This window comes from Falco punctatus (assembly GCF_963210335.1).
Source record: "Falco punctatus genome assembly, chromosome: 8".
NCBI classification, from domain to species: Eukaryota; Metazoa; Chordata; class Aves; order Falconiformes; family Falconidae; genus Falco; species Falco punctatus.
The window spans coordinates 32,120,162-32,138,916 of record NC_137588.1 but is presented as its reverse complement, the minus strand read 5'-3'; the positions used below and the strand labels follow the sequence as shown (position 1 = coordinate 32,138,916).

At 39.8% G+C, this 18,755-nt stretch overlaps 1 protein-coding gene across 17 annotated transcripts in view; it reads right to left on the bottom strand.

Moving 5' to 3' along the window:
- The window catches only part of KALRN (kalirin RhoGEF kinase), a 546,232-nt gene that overhangs the window by 171,433 nt on the left and 356,044 nt on the right, over positions 1-18,755 (bottom strand). For 16 of the 17 annotated variants that reach the window (XR_013930070.1, XR_013930071.1, XR_013930072.1 and 13 more), the window contains exons 14-17: positions 15,121-15,316; positions 9,235-9,401; positions 2,979-3,098; positions 13-231 (exon numbers count right to left, since the gene is read on the bottom strand). Coding sequence is in view for 10 of the 17 variants with exons in the window: in XM_080399718.1 (XP_080255844.1) it covers positions 13-231; positions 2,979-3,098; positions 9,235-9,401; positions 15,121-15,316 (702 nt within the window). In the remaining 7 variants the exon portion in view is untranslated. The remainder of the gene's footprint in view (positions 1-12; positions 232-2,978; positions 3,099-9,234; positions 9,402-15,120; positions 15,317-18,755) is intronic. The other variant, XM_080399720.1, reaches the window with a different exon arrangement.

Here is an 18,755-nt window from a genome sequence, read left to right as displayed (position 1 = left end):
TGTTCAGCTCACCTGCTCAGAGGTTTTGTAGAAGGCCACTGAGGCATTGACAAGTTTGAGCCTGTCCTCCATCTTCAGCATCAGCTGCTGCCAGTGCAGGGCCACCTTTTCAGCACACTCTCGGATAGCATCAGCATCATAATGCCCAGCCTGTAGCAACACTTCAGCTTTCTGCTGGACCTGTAGGGCACTCTGGTGTGTCTTCTGTAAGGAAGTGGCATGAAAGAGGGACTGTGTATGAGGGGAGGAAAGAGAGGTTGTATAGATGTGCCAGATGTATGGTAGAAAGGTGAAGCGAGGTGTGAGCATGGAGATGCAAGAGAGTGAAACATTTTCAGAGCGTTATCTTCAGTTAACAGTTACTTTCTGCAAAGCATTTTAGTTTAAATTATTCACACACATTTGCAACATTATTAAAGCTTGAGAAAAGTAAGCGCTGGCTAAGATGGGTTAGCTCACTGGTTAGCTACTGCCGCTTGGGCAACAACCCTGGGTGGGATTGCCAGTGGATCCATTTTGACAACCCGTATGTGGGCAGCTGTTGTGCTGAGCTCCCAGCCAGCCTGTACTCAGTGCTGACTGCATGCCACACAACCTGCAGATACAAAACTAAACACCAGAGTTGGCAAACTTTAGGGTCTTTAGGGCCTGATCACCCTAATTTGACTCTTGCCAGGCAGTATGCTGGCATCAGCAGCTGTACTCGTGTGTGTAATTTTCCTGTCTGCAGTATACAAAACATCAACCCCAGAAGATATGAAGACGCCTTACTAAATGGAATGAACTATATCACAAATATCAATCCCTACAAGACATATTTCTGAAAGTCAGTTCAATCACATTGGAGATACACTATGCTACCTTAAAGGGCAGAGCTGGGGGCAGTCAAGCCATTTTCTTCACCATTCTCCTATTTAGTCAGTAGCCACTTTACAAGCAGGACTGAATTATCTGCCTTATTCCCCAGCCTACACCAGCTTCTCTCAGAGTAATCAAGTGGTAGTTACACCTTCCTCTGTGGGTTCCTGAGAGGAAAATAGCCCCCAGCCCTTCACAGCCTCCTGAGTAACTGTATTCAGGCATGGTTTAGTCCAATATTTGATTTTAATCTTCTGAACAGAAGCCCTGAAATCTCCCAAAGACTCCTCTGTTCTGCATCCCATTTGTAACTGCTGCTGACAAATTCTCATGTGATACTTTTATGATATAATCCTTGAACCTGGAAAGAAGCTTGAAATCGTCTGGTAACACACTGATGAATAATGCAATGTAGAGAAAGCTATTAGCAAAAAAAAGGATTAATACTTGGCAGAAACATTTAGGAAGATGTTCAAGAACAACTGGTTAAATTTAATATCCAGCTGCTTTACTGATGTTAGAATTGTAACACTTGTTTTAAATAGACTTTAAAGGATTTCAACTGAAAAATCAATTCCACATCTAGAATGCCTTTAGAGGACAGTCTGCCCTGTGTGCTTTGTTGATCTCTTCTCCATATTAAGCTTTAAGCACTTAAAATATTTAACCTAGCGTCTTCTTCCTTTGAAAACTTATTTTCCTCTTACTGTGGTGCAACCTTCTCCCTCTGTGATTTGCATTTACCGCCAAATACAAGTGTATTCTTCCCCAATATTCTTCCCCAAAAAACAACTTCCCCAATGGCAGCAATAACACAGTCAGCGGGTGTCTTGTTCCCCACTGCTGTCTGGTGACAGCTGCCAAGATGTGGTCAGCCCAGCTTGGTACCAGCCAGCTCATACAGAATTGATAGAAAACTTCCTTCTCCCTTCGGAGCTGCAACAGCTGCTCCTTCCTTAGTGTGAGTGGAGCTGGATCCAAACAGGTAATTACCTGAGATTTTAACTCTATACTTACTAGCAACACTGTGATGTATATTGACTTATTTAAAGTTTACCAGAAGACATAAAGATAGTTTCCCCTCACTAAATCAGGCATCTCTTCAAACCTACATTATGGAAATCTTATTTTCATAGTTTAAAGTCTGGTTTAGTTTTGGTTATTTTTAAGTATATATATATATAAGTATATAAGAACCCCAGAAAGAGATTTACCAACTTGTTCTTTGCTCTGTAGGAAGCTAACAATTAGCATAATCTGGGAAGCCAGTTATACACCTTGTTAAGCAGGAATAGGAAAAAGTAACGGACCCCCTTTCTAGCAATGGACTGAACACACCCTGTGAGCGCAGGGTTTGTTCACAATGACAAAGGTATATAAAGTACTGAGCCTGTAAGTCCCATAGTGCCCTACTCAGGGGTGTCCATAGCACTCCACTACCTTCTCATTCAAAGGAAAGCAGCTCAGAGGAGATGCTATTACTCCTGCCATGTCCCGGACCTGTGAGTGAGGCAAATGAGTTGGCTCACAATTAGTTTTCAAGGACCAGGTCAAAGATGTGTTACTCCAGGTCAAGCAGGAGCAAAAGCTCAGTTTAAGAGGCAAGTCTTAAAATTCACCCCTCTTGCCTCTTCTTCAAAGGCAATTGAGAATGTGGCTTTGAATGACTGTCTCTTCTGCTGTTCACAAAAGGAGAATTGAATGAAACAAAGATTTTACATGAAAGCATTATCCTGTAACAAAGATATTCATAAATGAATGCTGTGAAATAATCTGCAAATCATGGGCATGGGAGGAAACTGACTTCACAAACTTTTCCCATTTTCAGATCACTTTGTGAATTTTAATCTTATTTTTTTACCAAATAATTTATCAGGAGATGCGTGTCATTTTCATGAATGGAAAGGCTGATATCTGACAGCAGAAGAATTAGCCACAGACAATAAATAATTCATCTCACTATTAACCACTAGCTGCATTATGAGTTTAATGATGAGGCTATTTTCTAAAGCTTTTATTCCTTCCCTTCCTTCAAGCAAGCCACGACTGATGCCCAAGAGATAACCTTTTGTATGCTGTTCACCTGGAAAGGAGAAACAAAGTTAACTTATTGGTGTTACCTCTATGGCTAGCTGAAACTGCTCATGCTCTCGCTGGAGCTGCTCAGCTTCAGAAAGAGAGCTTGCATTGACGAGGCTTGCATTCAGCATTGATTCACCATTCCTGATCCAGCCAAGGACCTGTAAAGAAATGATGTGTTTATGGAAAGGTTGTTTCAGTGCAAAGGTTTATGTAGTCACCAACCAGTAAATGCTTCAGCCTGGCTAACAAAACGGCACTTTACCCAGTGTGGTCTCAGGCTGAATCAGTGAGCAGAAAGAAATCCTAGGACAATGCCTTAATGACATAATTTTTTAGAGGGCAAAGATCTTATTGAAGAAGTTACTGCTTGAGAATCCCAAATATTTACATGGATATTCATATAGCAAACAGCTTTAATTTCCAAGCTTTGATCACAAAAATAAATGTTCCCCTATGCAAATACTCCAGGGCAAAACCACTGCACGTAATGAGGGAGATTTGAAATTAAACATAAAGATGTCTCTCTTTTTCAAATTTCCAAGTGGGATCATGGACCTTACAACTCCTTTCTGCCTGTGTTTTTCACACAAAAGTCAGAGTTTAGGAGTGAGGAGGGAAAAGACACAACTGGTTTCATGTGACATGGAGTTAAGATGCAGTTGGAGTTTCCACCTGCATGCAGAGCTAGGAAGAAAACCCAGGTCTTGCATTTTATATTTAGTCAAGAGGCTTTATTTCAGGGATATTCATAATATTTGTAGACATGCAATCCATGCTGTAATGACGGCAGAATCAAATCCTAAATACACATAATTAACCTATCAGGCTCGTACATATTCATCTAAGCAGCAACATTTTCTGCTATTTTAATACATGTGTTTGGATAATCAGCACCCAGAACACACATGCAAGTTCTTTGCTGTGTTGCCTCAAAGCCTATTTTCTACCTGTGTAGGTGTCAAATTATTCCAGTAAAGCCAGAAAGTTGCTGAATTCAATTCACAGATGCACAGGAAATCTTAACTGCCCAACCACTGCCCTAAATTTAGCTTGTGATTTACAAAGCTCCAAAACTGACTTTGCTGCAATATTCTACATAGTAATTTCCCTTTTGTGCCATCATTTTCACCAAGTGATCCATTAAATTGCCTGAAACAAATAGGGATTTTCTATTGTTTTGGTTTTTATCCCTACATCATGTATCACCCTAGTTACAGCCATTCAGTTCCCTGTAGGGTAGGAAAATGAATTTTTCTTAGGAGAAAGAAAGAGGAGTCATCCACACATGTAGCTGACCCTAATTTGTAGAAAATTACATTCTGCTCAGTACAACAGTGTGGAAGATTTCATTTGTCAGCTTTCTTTCTTTCATCAGCAGGTGTTATTGTTCCTGTGGGAAATGCAACAAAGATTTAAAGGAAAAGAAATCAGGTTATCATATGGCAATTTTTTTTGGCTGGCATTTTCTATAATCCATCAGACAAGAAACCTATATTATTACTGACCACGTGGTACCAAAAGCTGAAGTTAACCAAAGGACCGCGGTATCTGGGAAAGACTTGAAGTGAGGACATCATAAAGCAAGATATGCTTTCATGTTTTATACACCACGATAGCTATCCTGGCTTGGGCCATTTATAGCGTAGAAAATACTGAGTATGTATGCTCAAAATGTAGCAGCTTTTCTTCTTTTTTTTTCTCTTTAAACAATACAATCAGGGCATGACGGGGTCCTCTGGAACTACTTTTATTTGAGCTGAAATTTTCAAAACCTGCCACAAAGGTTGTGACACATTTCATACAAATATCTGAGTCTCTAAATAATAAAAAGAATCAGTGGAAACCTCAGTCTTAAAACCAGGCAACTTGATTAGTGAAAAGCTAATAGGCAACGCAGTTGAGTAAGGAGGAAGAGGTACCACACAACTGAAATCAGCCAGGTTTCCTCTAGTGTTAATTATATGTGTGCGTTCCTCTCTGTGACTGCCTTCTTGACACAAAAACGTTCAGGCTAAAGCAGTTCAGGTCAGGCTTTGATGGACTATGTCTTGTCAGTAATGCTTGCAGCACTCTTCTTGACCAAGGCTGCTGCCGTCCCTGAGTTGTGCCCCTCCCTCTGTCCCCCGGAGTGTGGGTTTAGACCCTCACTGTGAGGCTCCGACACTCCCCCTTCCAGGCCCAGTGAGCACCCAAGCACAAGCTAATGTTGCTTGGAAGAACTTCAATGATGACCCCATTCTACTGCCGAAAGTCAACACTTAAATGTCAGGGTCTCATCTGGGATTGCATCAGCTTTTTCCACAGTAATGTTCTTTTAGGTTTTTTTCTCCCTTTCTTCTTTCGTGTTTGTGTTGTTTACAGTAAGAAAATATTTCCATGGCATATCCAAAGCTTCTTAAGTCTAAGTGCAAAAACCAGTCATCTGCAGAGCCTTTCATTGTATTACTACTTTGGAAGTAGACTATGAAATGGTTGTAAGAGAGCATTTACACATTTGTATCTGGTGTACAAGATGTGCTCACAAACTGACTCCTATTTATATGGTGCTTAATACCTTTTTATTAAAGTATGTACAGAAGCTGCTAATACAGCACCAAGACACTTCTCTGATCATTTCCTATATTAATGGATTCCCCATTATCTGGCAATGTACAGACAAGCCAACAGCAAAAGATGGCTTTAAACAGACGTTTCCTACAAATTACAGATGTTATCAACTTTGTAGGAGCTGTGATTAAACAATTCTGGAGCTAAAAAAATCTCCAAAGACTCTTTTAAAAAGACTAACTATTTTATTTATTTTTTTTTATAACAGAGGAGCAGAAACACACTGACAGCATGTTAGAGAAAAGCCACTTGCCACTGGAGAACAATTTCACTGCAAGGCATGAGTTGTCTAACGTGGCAACCACCACAGTTCTGAAACAACTCACACTTTTGACTCCAATTTGCTTTAAACAGGCTACGGTTCTGTATATGGCTCCTCTGTAATTAAATAATAGTACCAAATTCTTCTAAAATTCATACCCTGAAACTTTGTCTGAAACTTTTCACTGAGCACAGAATCAGATGTTACCGGAAAAATTAAAAAAATGAAGCACCCCTTGTGCAGCCTTTCTTAAGAAAGGAGAGCTCTATGTCACGTGGTGTTTGTGTCTGCTGGTGTAGTTTGGTCAGAATACCTTCCCTGATGTTTCTAAAAAAGACTTAAGGCCTCGCTAATGATACCCATCAAGTTATGTTGGAAACAATTTTTAAGTTTAAAAGGCAAAAACAATGTAAGTGAATCTTTCACATCCCTGGACCCTTTGCAGCTTCTTTGAGAGGGTCTTACTGCCACAACCACCAGCAAGGGCACTTTCTGGCAATTTTAGGTTTCCAGGCTTCCAGGTTTTGCATCAGGTTTCCAGGAGCCCTGTGACATTAGATCGGGAAAAAACCAAAAGTATTCAGTGTCTCTCAAGTGACTATTCCCAGCATCCTTTGGGCAAATTCACCTGAAAGCAAATCTAATGCCAAATGGCAAAAGTGGATGGACAACAAGCACACAAAAAGGAAACACTTTAAAACAACCTAGAAAGTGTAATGGGACACTGTGAGAATATCTGGGAGTAAATTAGGTCAAGTTGAACACTTACCACAAAGAGAAATAAAACATACAAGGATAAAATAAGGGGATAGGGAAGCCAAACAGCTGCAAGTACAGCATTTAGAGACTTTGTTTTTTTAAATTGTCTCCACAACTCTATTCTGTTATTACTTTTATGTAAGCAATCCAAGCTCTGTAGTTTCTGACAGAAATGAGTGTGATCCAAATGAGAGGAAATCAGTCTTGGGCAGGAGCTTTCTTAATAAAAAAAGTTTGTGAATCATTGATCTATACTATTTCCCCTCTAAAGCAGTCCACAGAACATCTCATCTGGAATTGTTCCACTTGAATGGCCCTAGACTTCGACCCATTGTCTTGGCATTTGAACCTTTGGTGCGTATGATATAAAGCAGAAATCCCTGGTAAATGAGACTTAAATAGATAGAGACAGCTAAAAGACTCTGTATTTCCATGAGCCACTATATCAAAATGCAACCACATGTACACGTAGCAGCCTTGACCAATTTTATGAAGTCAGCAGAACTTAACCACAGCTACAGTAGGTGTCTTGTGGCAACCACACCTCAACTGATTCACAAGAGTGAAAGCAATTTCATAATGAGATCATCCGTCATCTCAGATGCACTAAAATGAAAGTGAAGGAAATCTGGCCCAGACTGGTGATGAACTACAAGCCAAAATCAATATATTTCCCAATTTCACTAAATGGTTGGGAATATGACTCTTCTACAGGAAACCAAATAGATAGGGCACAGATAAATTTTAACTTGCCTCTTTCTAAGGGAAACTGTAGCTATGGTAATTTATAGGTTAATAAGCAAGGGAGCCCTTACCATTCAGCTGAACAAATAAAATGTTTCTTCACTACTGGTTTGCTGAGAGGTCACATAGTAATGAAGGCTCTGATGGTCTCAAGCTCCATTAAGGAAATACTAATTCAAAGCAGCTGTTCTCTCATAGTAAGTACTAGATAGTCCATTCCTATAACCATTTCCTTCAGTTCGATTTTGTTTTGTAAAACAGTTAAGGCCCAGCAGACACTTGATAATGAGGCAAGGAACATCAGGTACCTGCAGAGAGTGCTGCACTGACACTGTACTGCTCCAGGAGCAGCCACAGGGCTGACCAGCTGACACCTCACCCTGGACAAGCGGGCCAGTGACACTTGGTCAGATAGCGATAACCTGCATTTTAGTATTTCTGCTACACATATTACTCCTCTCTATTTTCTTCATAGTTAGAAAGGCTCTATTTAATCATAAATCTACTGCATAAATCTCCAGGCTTAGCTAAGTAGTGTGTAAAAAACTTTGGGAACCTATGGAAAAAAGGATACACAGCATAATCATATTAAGGTGGTGATCATAAATATCACAGCGTCTCTTTTTTTTTTTTTTTTTTTCTTTCTTTCTTTCACAAGAAAGCCAAAGCACTCTATAGAGCTCTGAAGCTTCAGGAGGAGCTGGCCTTCAATAATTAGAAATGCAAAATGACTACATTTCAAAATAAAAAAATAGGAGAGTTCTATGCTACTTTCATTTAGGGTTGCAAAATATTCACTTCAATGTGGACTTTGAAAGAAAATGTATGCACTCGTGTTGGTGCTTCCAGCTTCTAGCTTGAGAGTTGTCTGAGAATGAAGAATTTTTTGCTAGCAATGATAAAACAATTCAGACAAAGCATCACTCAAATATTCACTTTTGAAAAAAGAATGACTATGATCATGCGTACTGAGCACTCAGTATATTTGTGGTTGGTTTTTTTCTTTTTCTTCCTCTCTTTTCTTTTAGTAAACAAAGAAGCGAACCTTTTTCAAGAACAACCTGTAGTATTTGGACACCCCCCCCAACCCCCACCCCCACCCCATTTGTATTGGTAAAATGGAAACCTGAGTATTCCAGGTGTCTGGAAAAGTGTTCCTGGTTTTCCTAATGAAACCAAAACCATTCCATTGAAATCCAGACATACACTGAAGTGTGAAGCCACCTATGGATTAGGAAGCAGGATGTGTAGCACTATCCTGTGTAGCACTATCCTGTGTAGCAAAGGACAACAAAGAGATTTGAGGCATCCAAATTAAACATCAGGGGAAACCTAGGAAGGCAGAACACAATTGCTTATGCTAGGTTGAGATCTGGAAGAAAGGCACTGTAACAATACTAAGATGACTAAACAAGTCCGATGATCTAGAGACCGCGGACAGATTTTTTTTATCTCACCCAGAAGATGTTAGAGATTCTTGCAGATAAACAGATGTGTTTCAATACATGAAAAGGTGAAACTGCTGTAATGTCATACTTAGACCTCACAGCTCAGTTACCCTTTGTTTTGGGCCAGTTCTCCACAACAGCTAAAGTATGGACCCCAAATCAAATCATTTCATTCCCAGAACACATGGAGTTTGAGGCAGCTTTTGGAGTTGAGAAGTTACACCGTCAGTTCTGTGCAGACTTCCCATAACTATTCATGAAACCAAATATACGACACTAGAGGGATCAGAGCCCTTCATTATTTGTAATGGGTCACACTGCAACCTGTCAGCAAATCAAGTACTGTCAAGGAAATGGGGATTAAGATCGTTCACCTAAAGGTATGTGACTTGGCAAAAGCTGGTTTAGCCGTTTGCTTGTATGTAAAGGCAGAAAACCCATTTAAGACCCTTATGTGTGGTTAAAAATTCTCACCTGCTTGACTTCAGCCTGTAGGTGCCGGAGTTGTAGGCACTGCTCTAACCTCTTGTGAGTTTGGTCAGCATTAAGCTCCAGTTCATGTTGTTTCTCATGAAGGAATTCCAGCAGTTCTTGAACCTGTGTTGCAAGATCAATCTCTTTTTCACAGATCAGCTCAATGCCTGAAACATGCAGAGAGAAAGATCATTGCATTTATTTGAAATTTCAGTTATTGCACAAATGTAAGCTTCAGATTTTTTTGCCATCTAACACATGGATTTGCAACTCTGAGTAATTCTTTCTTACTAAACTCTCTCACATGTAATATTTGAGTTTCCTGTCCTGCATCACTAAAGCTTTCTACAAGGTAGTGGTTCTCTGGTGATCATTGCTCATCTCACCCATCAGCATCTGGCTAGTAGGACATGATTTAACACCACAGCCTTGCTCAAAAACTCGCATGAACATTAAAAAAAAAAAAAAAGACAGAAAGCCCCTCCCTTTCTTACAGTAATTAATTAACTTATACTTTAGAAATGCATGTTGAAAAGAACTTAGAATAGAAAAGATGAGGAAGAAAATGGAAAAATGAAATAGGGGAAGTAATCTCTGGTTGCCAGGTCTACAGTAGTGCTACAAGTGTGTTGAACTCCATAATGTAATTCTTTTTTCCATCTGGGCACTTTCAGAGGATCATTAACAACAGCCTAGTTTAAACCAGCCTATAGTTCATTCAGAATTATTCCACAGACTGACTTTCATCCAGCCCTCACATAGCAGAGGGAGATGGTGGCTTACTACCACATTTCCACCTCCTTGCATCCTGCATGAAATTGATAAATCCCTGAATGACCTGGTCTGATTTCATAGCTGACCCTGACTTGATCAGGAGGTTGTAACAGAGACCTCCTGAGTCCCTTTCTACCTCCTGAATTTTATTACAACCCTACAACCCTTGTGTGTAGTGGTTACATGAAATACAATGCAGAGCTTCACATCTTCCTTCTTTATTACACTGGTGCAATAGCATTGCTGGGTACATTACCAGGGTAATTGTGAGAGTCTGGCCTGCAGGAAATATGATGTCATCCCATGTTACTGCAATCCCTGTGATTATAAAATAATAAAGACCTGACTCTTCCCTTATTGAGGTCTACTGGAATTTTTTTCATTGGCCTCAATACAGGGAGGATCAGGAACCTCATATAAAAATAATCAGATTGCAGTAATGCTGAGACAACACTATACTTTTCTCCAAAGCCATTTGATTTCATGGAATAACAGGACATTGAAAAAGAAATGTGTTAATTAGTAGCTGCTGTACAAAATGTTTGGATACTATTTTTAAAACCCATTTAGAAAATGTCTTTTCTTTCCCCTTTATCCTCCTCAGAGGCTCATGACTTTCATTCCCTCTCACAGCTGTATCTACAGAGGACAGTACACAAAATAAAGACAACCTTATGACTGACCCTATACTCTTTTTCCTGGGTTCTGGTTTTATCAGAAAAAGCACCAGGGAATGCAAGCGATTGGCTTATTCGCTTTCCTGGCCAAAACAAAACAGTTTCTTCATTACCAAATAAAGTAGAATAGCCCCTGGCTTCCCATTTAGAACTGGAAATTTAATATATGTTTCTGTTCTGGGGAGTGAAGTTCCTTTCAATTGCCAGACATCAGGTCTTGTTGCTACAATTAGCCTGCATATGGTTCTGTATGTTCAGGACATGATGGCTTTTTGTATGCTTGACTTCACCACACCTATTTGATATTAAATGCACAGTTTTCCTTCATGCACACTCTGCTGTATGGTTTTGATTGTGCTAACTCATCAGCAGCAACCAGGGAACTGCCTGGGATGCTATCCAAGGTCAGCCTGCGCTCCCTGTGATGAATGATCTGCCCTTTCTTGCTTGTCATATGTCACGCAGTTTTATTCCACAGTGCCAGTGCATGCAGTGAGAGCACTTATTCTTCTCAATGATTGGTTTGCAAAATAGAAAGCCTTGTTTTCAGAATAATTTCATACATATTATCTTTACATTGAGTTTTGATAGAAAAGCACAGCTGATTTTCTGATAAAACAAACTTAGTTGCCATTTTCTTTTAATGTCTTAACCAGTGCAGCAGATTTCAAGTGAAGGATAATGAAATGAAAATGTTTTTAAAAATATATTACAGGAAAGAGTACCAAGCCACACTAACTGGCATCCTACAAAACATACATTAGTTACACCTGAGCGATTTGTAGTATGAGACACTATTCAGTGTAAGGAAGGGGTATTGCTTTTTTGACCTGTACAAAGCTGTTTTGAACCTGTTGTTAGGGTAAAATATTAAAAACCTGTGGCAGGAAAGTTTCCTGCTATAGCTATAACTAACTATAAATGACATCACAAACAAGATGAAATAGATTTGCATTTCCCTTTTCAGCCATGCAATGCTGAGAGAAGCTGTGAATGTTGTTAGTTTGATGACCAGGAAACAAAAGGGCTTTGAATTTTCCCTGTAACAAGTAGGGACTGTACAAATTTCCCCAACATCACCTTTGCAGAGAATTTCAGGCTTGACTTACACAATTTTCTTCTAAGATATAAAGAGGTAGCTCTGTAAACCAAGAGCAACTTCTAACTGTGGTGCCCATTATTACAATGATACCGACAATGCAAATGGACTTTTAATAATCAAATAAATTTGTGCAATCAATTAATCAACTATTAAAGTGTAACTACTTTTAGTACCTAGAAGCAGAATGACTAGGATGTGTATGCTAATGAATTGCACGAATGCACCATCACTGCTGCTTAGGTCAAGACGTTAAATCACTGCTGAATTATGAACCTAAACTTTCCGTAGGAAACATATTTCTTAGAAATGTTCAAGCTGCCACCTCTGGAAACACCAGGCCCCTTCAACATATTAAGTTAGAAACCCAAAAATCAAACCCCATTTTTGAGAATATTTGCCTTTGCTATCAGCAGCAGAGCTACAATCAAACTGGAAAAATAAGAGACAGGTTCATTGAAATAAAAACTACTGGCTTATTAAAAAGCCTAGTCTTCTTGACAATACTGTCATAACAATTTAGAATGCCTTTAAAAACAATGCAAACGTTTCCCGAAGGACATGGATCTTAGTGAGACAGAAAGACAATTTGAAAGTACTGCAAAATTTCAGAAAACACGACGTGACTTCCAGTTCTTGCATATCCCCTACTGAAAACATAAATTTCTTTGAAGAATAATTACTCTGATGATGAAAACAGGCTAACCCAAAGCAGGCTTATGCACATGTGCTAAAGTAGTGGAAGGAATTACAGGAACATAACTCTGAGCTGTACGAAGCTTTGGAAATACTGGACTTGCATAGATGCCTTGCATGCATGGATTCCTTGAATATCTGCACAGTCTGATACGGTGCATCACAGGAACTCTGGATTTATTGTACTAACATGACAAAGTTCACAGGGATTTCCAGACACTCCACAGCCTGGTAAGAATCATGGCTCCAAATTTGCATTGGACATACAAAAATCATGGGACAATGTCCAAAACCTCCTTTTTCTACCTACACAAGCTTTCCAAGTAAAAAAAGGCATCATGCATGGAAAAACCTGGGTGTAATCTTATCTGACAGACTTACTAGCTTACAGACCTCCAAGCCAAACACCAGGGTGATCAAAATTGAATCAGTTTCCTGTGTGACACGATAAAAAGAATAAAGCTCAAAGAGAATTATAGGGAAGGGAAGAAACTTGGTCATTTAAGAGTGGCTGGTTATGTAGAATGTCCCTGACAAATCACATTTTTTCTGGCGTTATCTTGTATGGTTACAGCTGAGTTTTGATTGTAGCAGCGGTGACACTGTACAATAGGAGGCAGCAATAGCAGCTGATTTCCAGGAACCCCTGCAAGTTTGCAGCTCTGGCAGTAAGAACAATCATCCCTTAACTTATGCAACGAATGACTATGATATAGGATTCAGGAAGAGGGAGTAAAATTAAATGAATTTTTTATGAAGTATAACTGTCCTTTATTGAAATAAGAAGCAGTAGGCTCCCAAGAGCAATCTCTCTCCCTTATTTTGCCATTCTCACAGCATTTAGCATTCCATGCATGGCAGACATGACCATTACCTTTGATTAACTACAGTTATTCTACAACCCCCTGAGGCTTCTGCTTCCTTGCCTTTGGGAGCAACGGATTTTTATTGAGTAGGCTTCATAGGAAGTGATCTAGGACAATCTGGTTAAAAACATTTTAAAAGTAATTTCATTTAGTGGCTAATCGTCAGTCTACAATCGAAAAGTTGTTGTTTCTAATTTCTTGACAAACACAGATATTTTTTTTTTTTTCCCCTAAAAATCAGTCACTGAGACTCCTGACTGTGTTGTTCCAGATCATATTCTTTACCTCCCATGGATCCCTACTCACATTAAGATTCTTCCAGGATAAAAAGAGAAAAAAACAAACAACAACAGAAAAACAAAGCACAACAAACAAAAAACCCAGAACCCAAGCACCTTAATTGATGTATTAGGACAAGTTTTCTATCCCAGACAGCAAGGGTGCTGAAGCTTAGGACTAGGCGTAGCGTGGGCAGATCTCATAGAAGCTTGCACACATGGTTCATACAATGCACCGGGTTGTCTAGTTCACAACATACGCTCGTAGCAGTCCTTAAGCCTCTGTTGAGTGCAGCTTGCCAAATCAGGCTGAATACTGCCAGATTTTTTTAAAGGTGGGTGCCCAGAGGTAAGATGTTTGCCAAAAAATAAAACCATAAAAATATTTTTTACTTTGAAAGTGCAGATTGGGAGGGAAAGAACAGGAATTGCTCTCTCTTTGCACTCTTTCCAGACATTTAAGAAGATTAAACCACTTTAGAAGTAACATTCAATTCTGGACTTTTCACAGTGACTAATCTGAATTATGATATTCTTTTTTGAAATGCAAAGATAAAAAAATCCTGACTCATGGGATGTCTTAGAAACAGGATCCCAGTGCTGAGCAGCAGAGTAAAAGTATCAGACACATTCCCTATCAACATGAATCAGGTCTGTCATTTAAGAGCATGTGCAAAAGGTTCTTTTTTTACATCTAAGTTACTACCTTTCACTTTCAAGTGCACACTAAAAAGGAGAATTTCAGTATGGTTTATCATATTCCCTTTTTATACAAAATAATTCCAATTAGAGCTGTCTGGAAACAAGAGTTCCATTTCATGGCTGGCTTCTAGGCTCCCATATTTGGATTCTTTCCCAGAGGGCTCTGGAATAACTAGATTCTTTCTCCCCTTCCTCTTCTCTCTCTCCCTAGGGCATGTCTACACCCTGAAATGAGGCATAGGTGAAAGGTACTCGTCTGCAGAGAATGAAGCCAGCACATCTGGTCAGTCTGCTTCTCAATAAAGTCTAGTTGCAGAAAGGTTAACAAGCTTAGGAGTCTAGAATGACTGGACTTCATCCAGACCTGAGTTCTGACTGGCCAGCTCAAGTATTTGGAAGTCACGGTTTCCTTCAGTGCTTGTTTCTGAGCTGGTGCAAGGACAAGGACGTACCAGGGTAACTTCTCCTGCCCTCCCCACCTCTATCCACTTTGGAACTGATCACAAACTCCATCCTGCAGCTGTGAAACTTTCTGAATGAAACCTGAAAGTCAGGTTTATTTCTTCAATGAATCTCAGACTCAAAGAAGCGGCATTTTTGGAAACATATCCTGAATCAATGAATTCTCCAAACACGTGGAACAGTTCTGGGAGCGGAGAGACAGGTATTGCCCATACTTATGTTAAAAGCTGATGCATTTGGTACATATTGGGTTTTGGGGGGGTTGGGTTTTTCTTCTTTTTTTTTTTTTTTTTTTTTCTCAGGTGAAAAAGAGATCAAATTGTTCTGCTTACCTGAAGCTTGGACCTCCATGATGTATTGGTGTAAATCTTGCCCTTGCTGGATGACTTCAAAGGTCATGTTGTTCATGGCCAACTTTCGCTCTGTGTGACGTTGCAAACGCTGCTCAGCCAGAGTGAGGTCTTCAGTATTGAAATCATTCATTTGTCTCAGCAGATCTTCATTCCAGGCATCTAACTCTGCTGTAACCTACATGGGCAGAACACAGACACTGTATTCACTAAAGATCAATTGAAAAGTCTTACTCTCAGACTGTGTTTGGATCACAAAAGTACTTCATGTTTTGACTCTGATCCAGAAACCTCCAAACCACAGCCTCAGTACACTCTGGATCCTGCCCACATAATGATCACTCTTAACATTTTTCTTAGGCGAGGATCCATGAAAAGATGATCAGTCCAACAATAAATCTGACACCTTCTTTTCCCCTTACACATTCCAAAGGGCACTGTAAAAGAAGACCCATTATATTCACATAGATGACAGAGATAGTATTTCTGAATAAATTCAAATTTAAACGAAGTAACGCTTACAGAATTGTGAACAATTTGTAATACCTGCAACCACATAATCCCCAAATGGCCTGAAAGTTTCTAAAAACATTTTGCAACACACTGTTATGTTCCATATTACAAATGGAGATATTTACTCTGTCTTCATAGAACCAAAATTATAAGCTTCCAGTAAGCCCTAAAATAGGCATAACTAATATATTTTCAGAATTATTATTATTATTATTGATATAATGTATTTTAAACCATATCTACACACTCTTCACAGAAAAAGCAACATGAGACCAAATATTTTATTATGAATATGTGAGTTAACCCCCACAGCACTGATTGCAGTTGTACAATGAGTCCTATGCTGTGTGCTTTCAGGGACTTAGAGTCTTTTATAAGGGTCTTTCTGCTGTCTTTCTGTCTGACTTGGGTTCCCAAGGCCCTGTATAACTTCTTTCTCTGGGGGATGAATATAAATAATTCACTTTTACAGATGGGGAAAGCACAGCACAGAAGCACCATAATCAAGGGCTAGGTGAATCACCAGTAGAATCATGAATGGTACTGGCTCTAACCAAAGACCTACATAACCTGCCAATAACTCATGGAAACATGAAAAATCTTCCGTTGCTTTCTCTGTTTCCTGATTATAACATGCAGTCTGATGATTTTAGCAGTCCATTTACTGTATCTTCTGTGGTTTATATTTTAGCCCACAACTAGCCAACTGATATCAAAGTCCTTCTCTTTTTTGCCTGTTCAATTAAAGCAAGATCTAGCCTTTATTCAAAGAGCACAGTCTCACCTCAATCTAGATTCTGCTACTGCAGACAAAAAAAGAGGGAATGTGCTAGTGACAATGAATGAGGGAGGGAGGACAAGGGAAATGGGAATTAAATCATGCATATAGGCTAGTACTGTGCAGAATACAATTTTTTTTAAAGTATTTAAAAAACATTAAATAAATGCCTTAATTCTGATTCATAGGTCAATTCCTTATAGCTAGATTCAGGAGAGCTAAAACTAGGTCTCTAAATCCCCACTTGTGCACATTATTATGTAGTGAAAAGTTCTCTGCTTTTCACTAAAAGTGCTCTTCAGTGCCTGTGTGCAGCAAGATGCTTAACTTCCTAAGTAGCTAAGATTCAAAAGCTTCCATTCAGTTTTCCTTTCTGAAAAACTTACATTATATCCAATGCAGGCACAGGTAGGCGACTAAAACGGACCAGCTCTCAGCCCTTCTCACATTAGAATGGATGGGAGTCCACAGTTTTGCATCAGAAGGGGGAGAAAAAAAGCAGGTTTTAGGCTCTTTTTTGAGAAAAGCAGAAAAATAGATTTCTCAACCAAGAACCTGGGACCTCAGCCTCAGGGTGAGAGGCAGAGTGTGGATATCCTGAGGAGCTTCTATTTTTCTTCAGCTTGTTCCATTCCACATTCCACTCAATTACCTTTAAATAATAGCTTATCTCTACAGTTTCTTTGGCCCTGTTCCTGACTCCAGCAGCCTCTGATTCATTCACATATCATAGCTGGAGTTGCTGGACTATGGAGACTTACTGGCAGATTTAACAGTTATGGAGAAATGGTCCAAGTAGATGCTGGAGAAGGGTTTTGCTAGATACATTTACATTTAGAGACAAATCCTCAGCTAACAGTAATCAGAAATGGGGTGGTCTTGACCTTGTTTCAAACTATAAAGGAAGGAATTTAGAGTAAGTGCAGGCTCCTACAGTCATGACAACACTTAAAGTTCAATGCAAAACCCTTTCTGCTCCTTCTAATGGAAAGGCATGTAATATAAATAATTCAGAAGAATTTTCTTTTTTATGAGCTATTAAAAATATTGTCTGGATTCATGGCATTGTCAGGCTGCTAAAATGTAATTATTTGAAATTTTGTGAGGATTCACAAAGTACTTCTGAATTTCTTGTGAACATTCTCAGGCATGTGCACTCAGGAAGATGTCTAAAAGCATTTGTAAGTGACAATAATAGAAAAGATTAAATCAATCAAAGAATGCGTTACATTAGTTTGCTCTGAAAGCCATGACGCTACAACTGGGAGATTCTGATCAAAACAAAATCTCTCCACCCCATTTGCATCTATGGACATCAAGTCCAGGACAGGAAAACACAAGCCCTTCAAAGGTTGAACTGTTAGGGGAGTCAATGATGGACATATGAATAAATCAACAAATGTTCCCCTAAGTAGGCTGAGATCCAGCACTTCTACAAAACTGCCTGGGTAAACCTCTCTGCTGTGGTGCTGTTTCTCTTAGTTACTCTTCCACTGCACTGTGGAAGGGACACTGATCAGCAATGCTTTTATCATTAAATCTACAATAATTTCCACTTGAGGATGGGGAAACAGCTGTTCCTGACTGTATTGCTTTTTGCCCCTTGGGCCTGAGTGTCCAGGACAGGTCTGTAGCAGAAAGGCATGTACAAACACTCAAGAGAAGTGGCAACCAGTGATCCTCATGCTCATGGTAGCAACCAGCTTTCACCAGGCTCTTCACACAGGAGGGGCTGCACGCAAATATCTACCTGTCCTATTAGCCACTGCAAGGCACTACAGGGTTTTTGCTCCATTATCCACACTCCCCAGTTCAAATTAGTGGTTCCAGTTAAAGAGGAAAGGACGATACAGGCAGTCTGGACACAAGCTGCTAAACACAGGATGGAAGGTCAGCCCGTGGTGCTCCATGTTACATTGCCAAGCCTGCACCTGAGTGGCTCTGGACAGTTACGACAGGTCCAGTGGGGCTTGTTAACCCAGTGCTAGCTCTGCTAGGGCCAGAAGCACAGCCACCAACAGAGGGGAGAAGGAAGGAAGGAGGGAAGTTGCCTCTGAGTAGGGGGTAGTGAAGGAGTGATAATTATCCCATGTGCTGGGTTAGGGGGAACAGAGGAAGGAGTCAGGCACAGTGAGAGGTGGAACATCACCAAATTTCTCAGGCAAAGTGTGTACAGGAAGGCTGGGTACATCGCTCTGAGTAACTGAGACAAACAGATGGCTAGAAGGGAATCTAAAGCACACGAAGGCAAAGAAGCAATAGCAGAGCTGTGATAACAACCCAGGTTTCCTGAATCCCAATCTGGTGCCCTATACCAGAGACCATG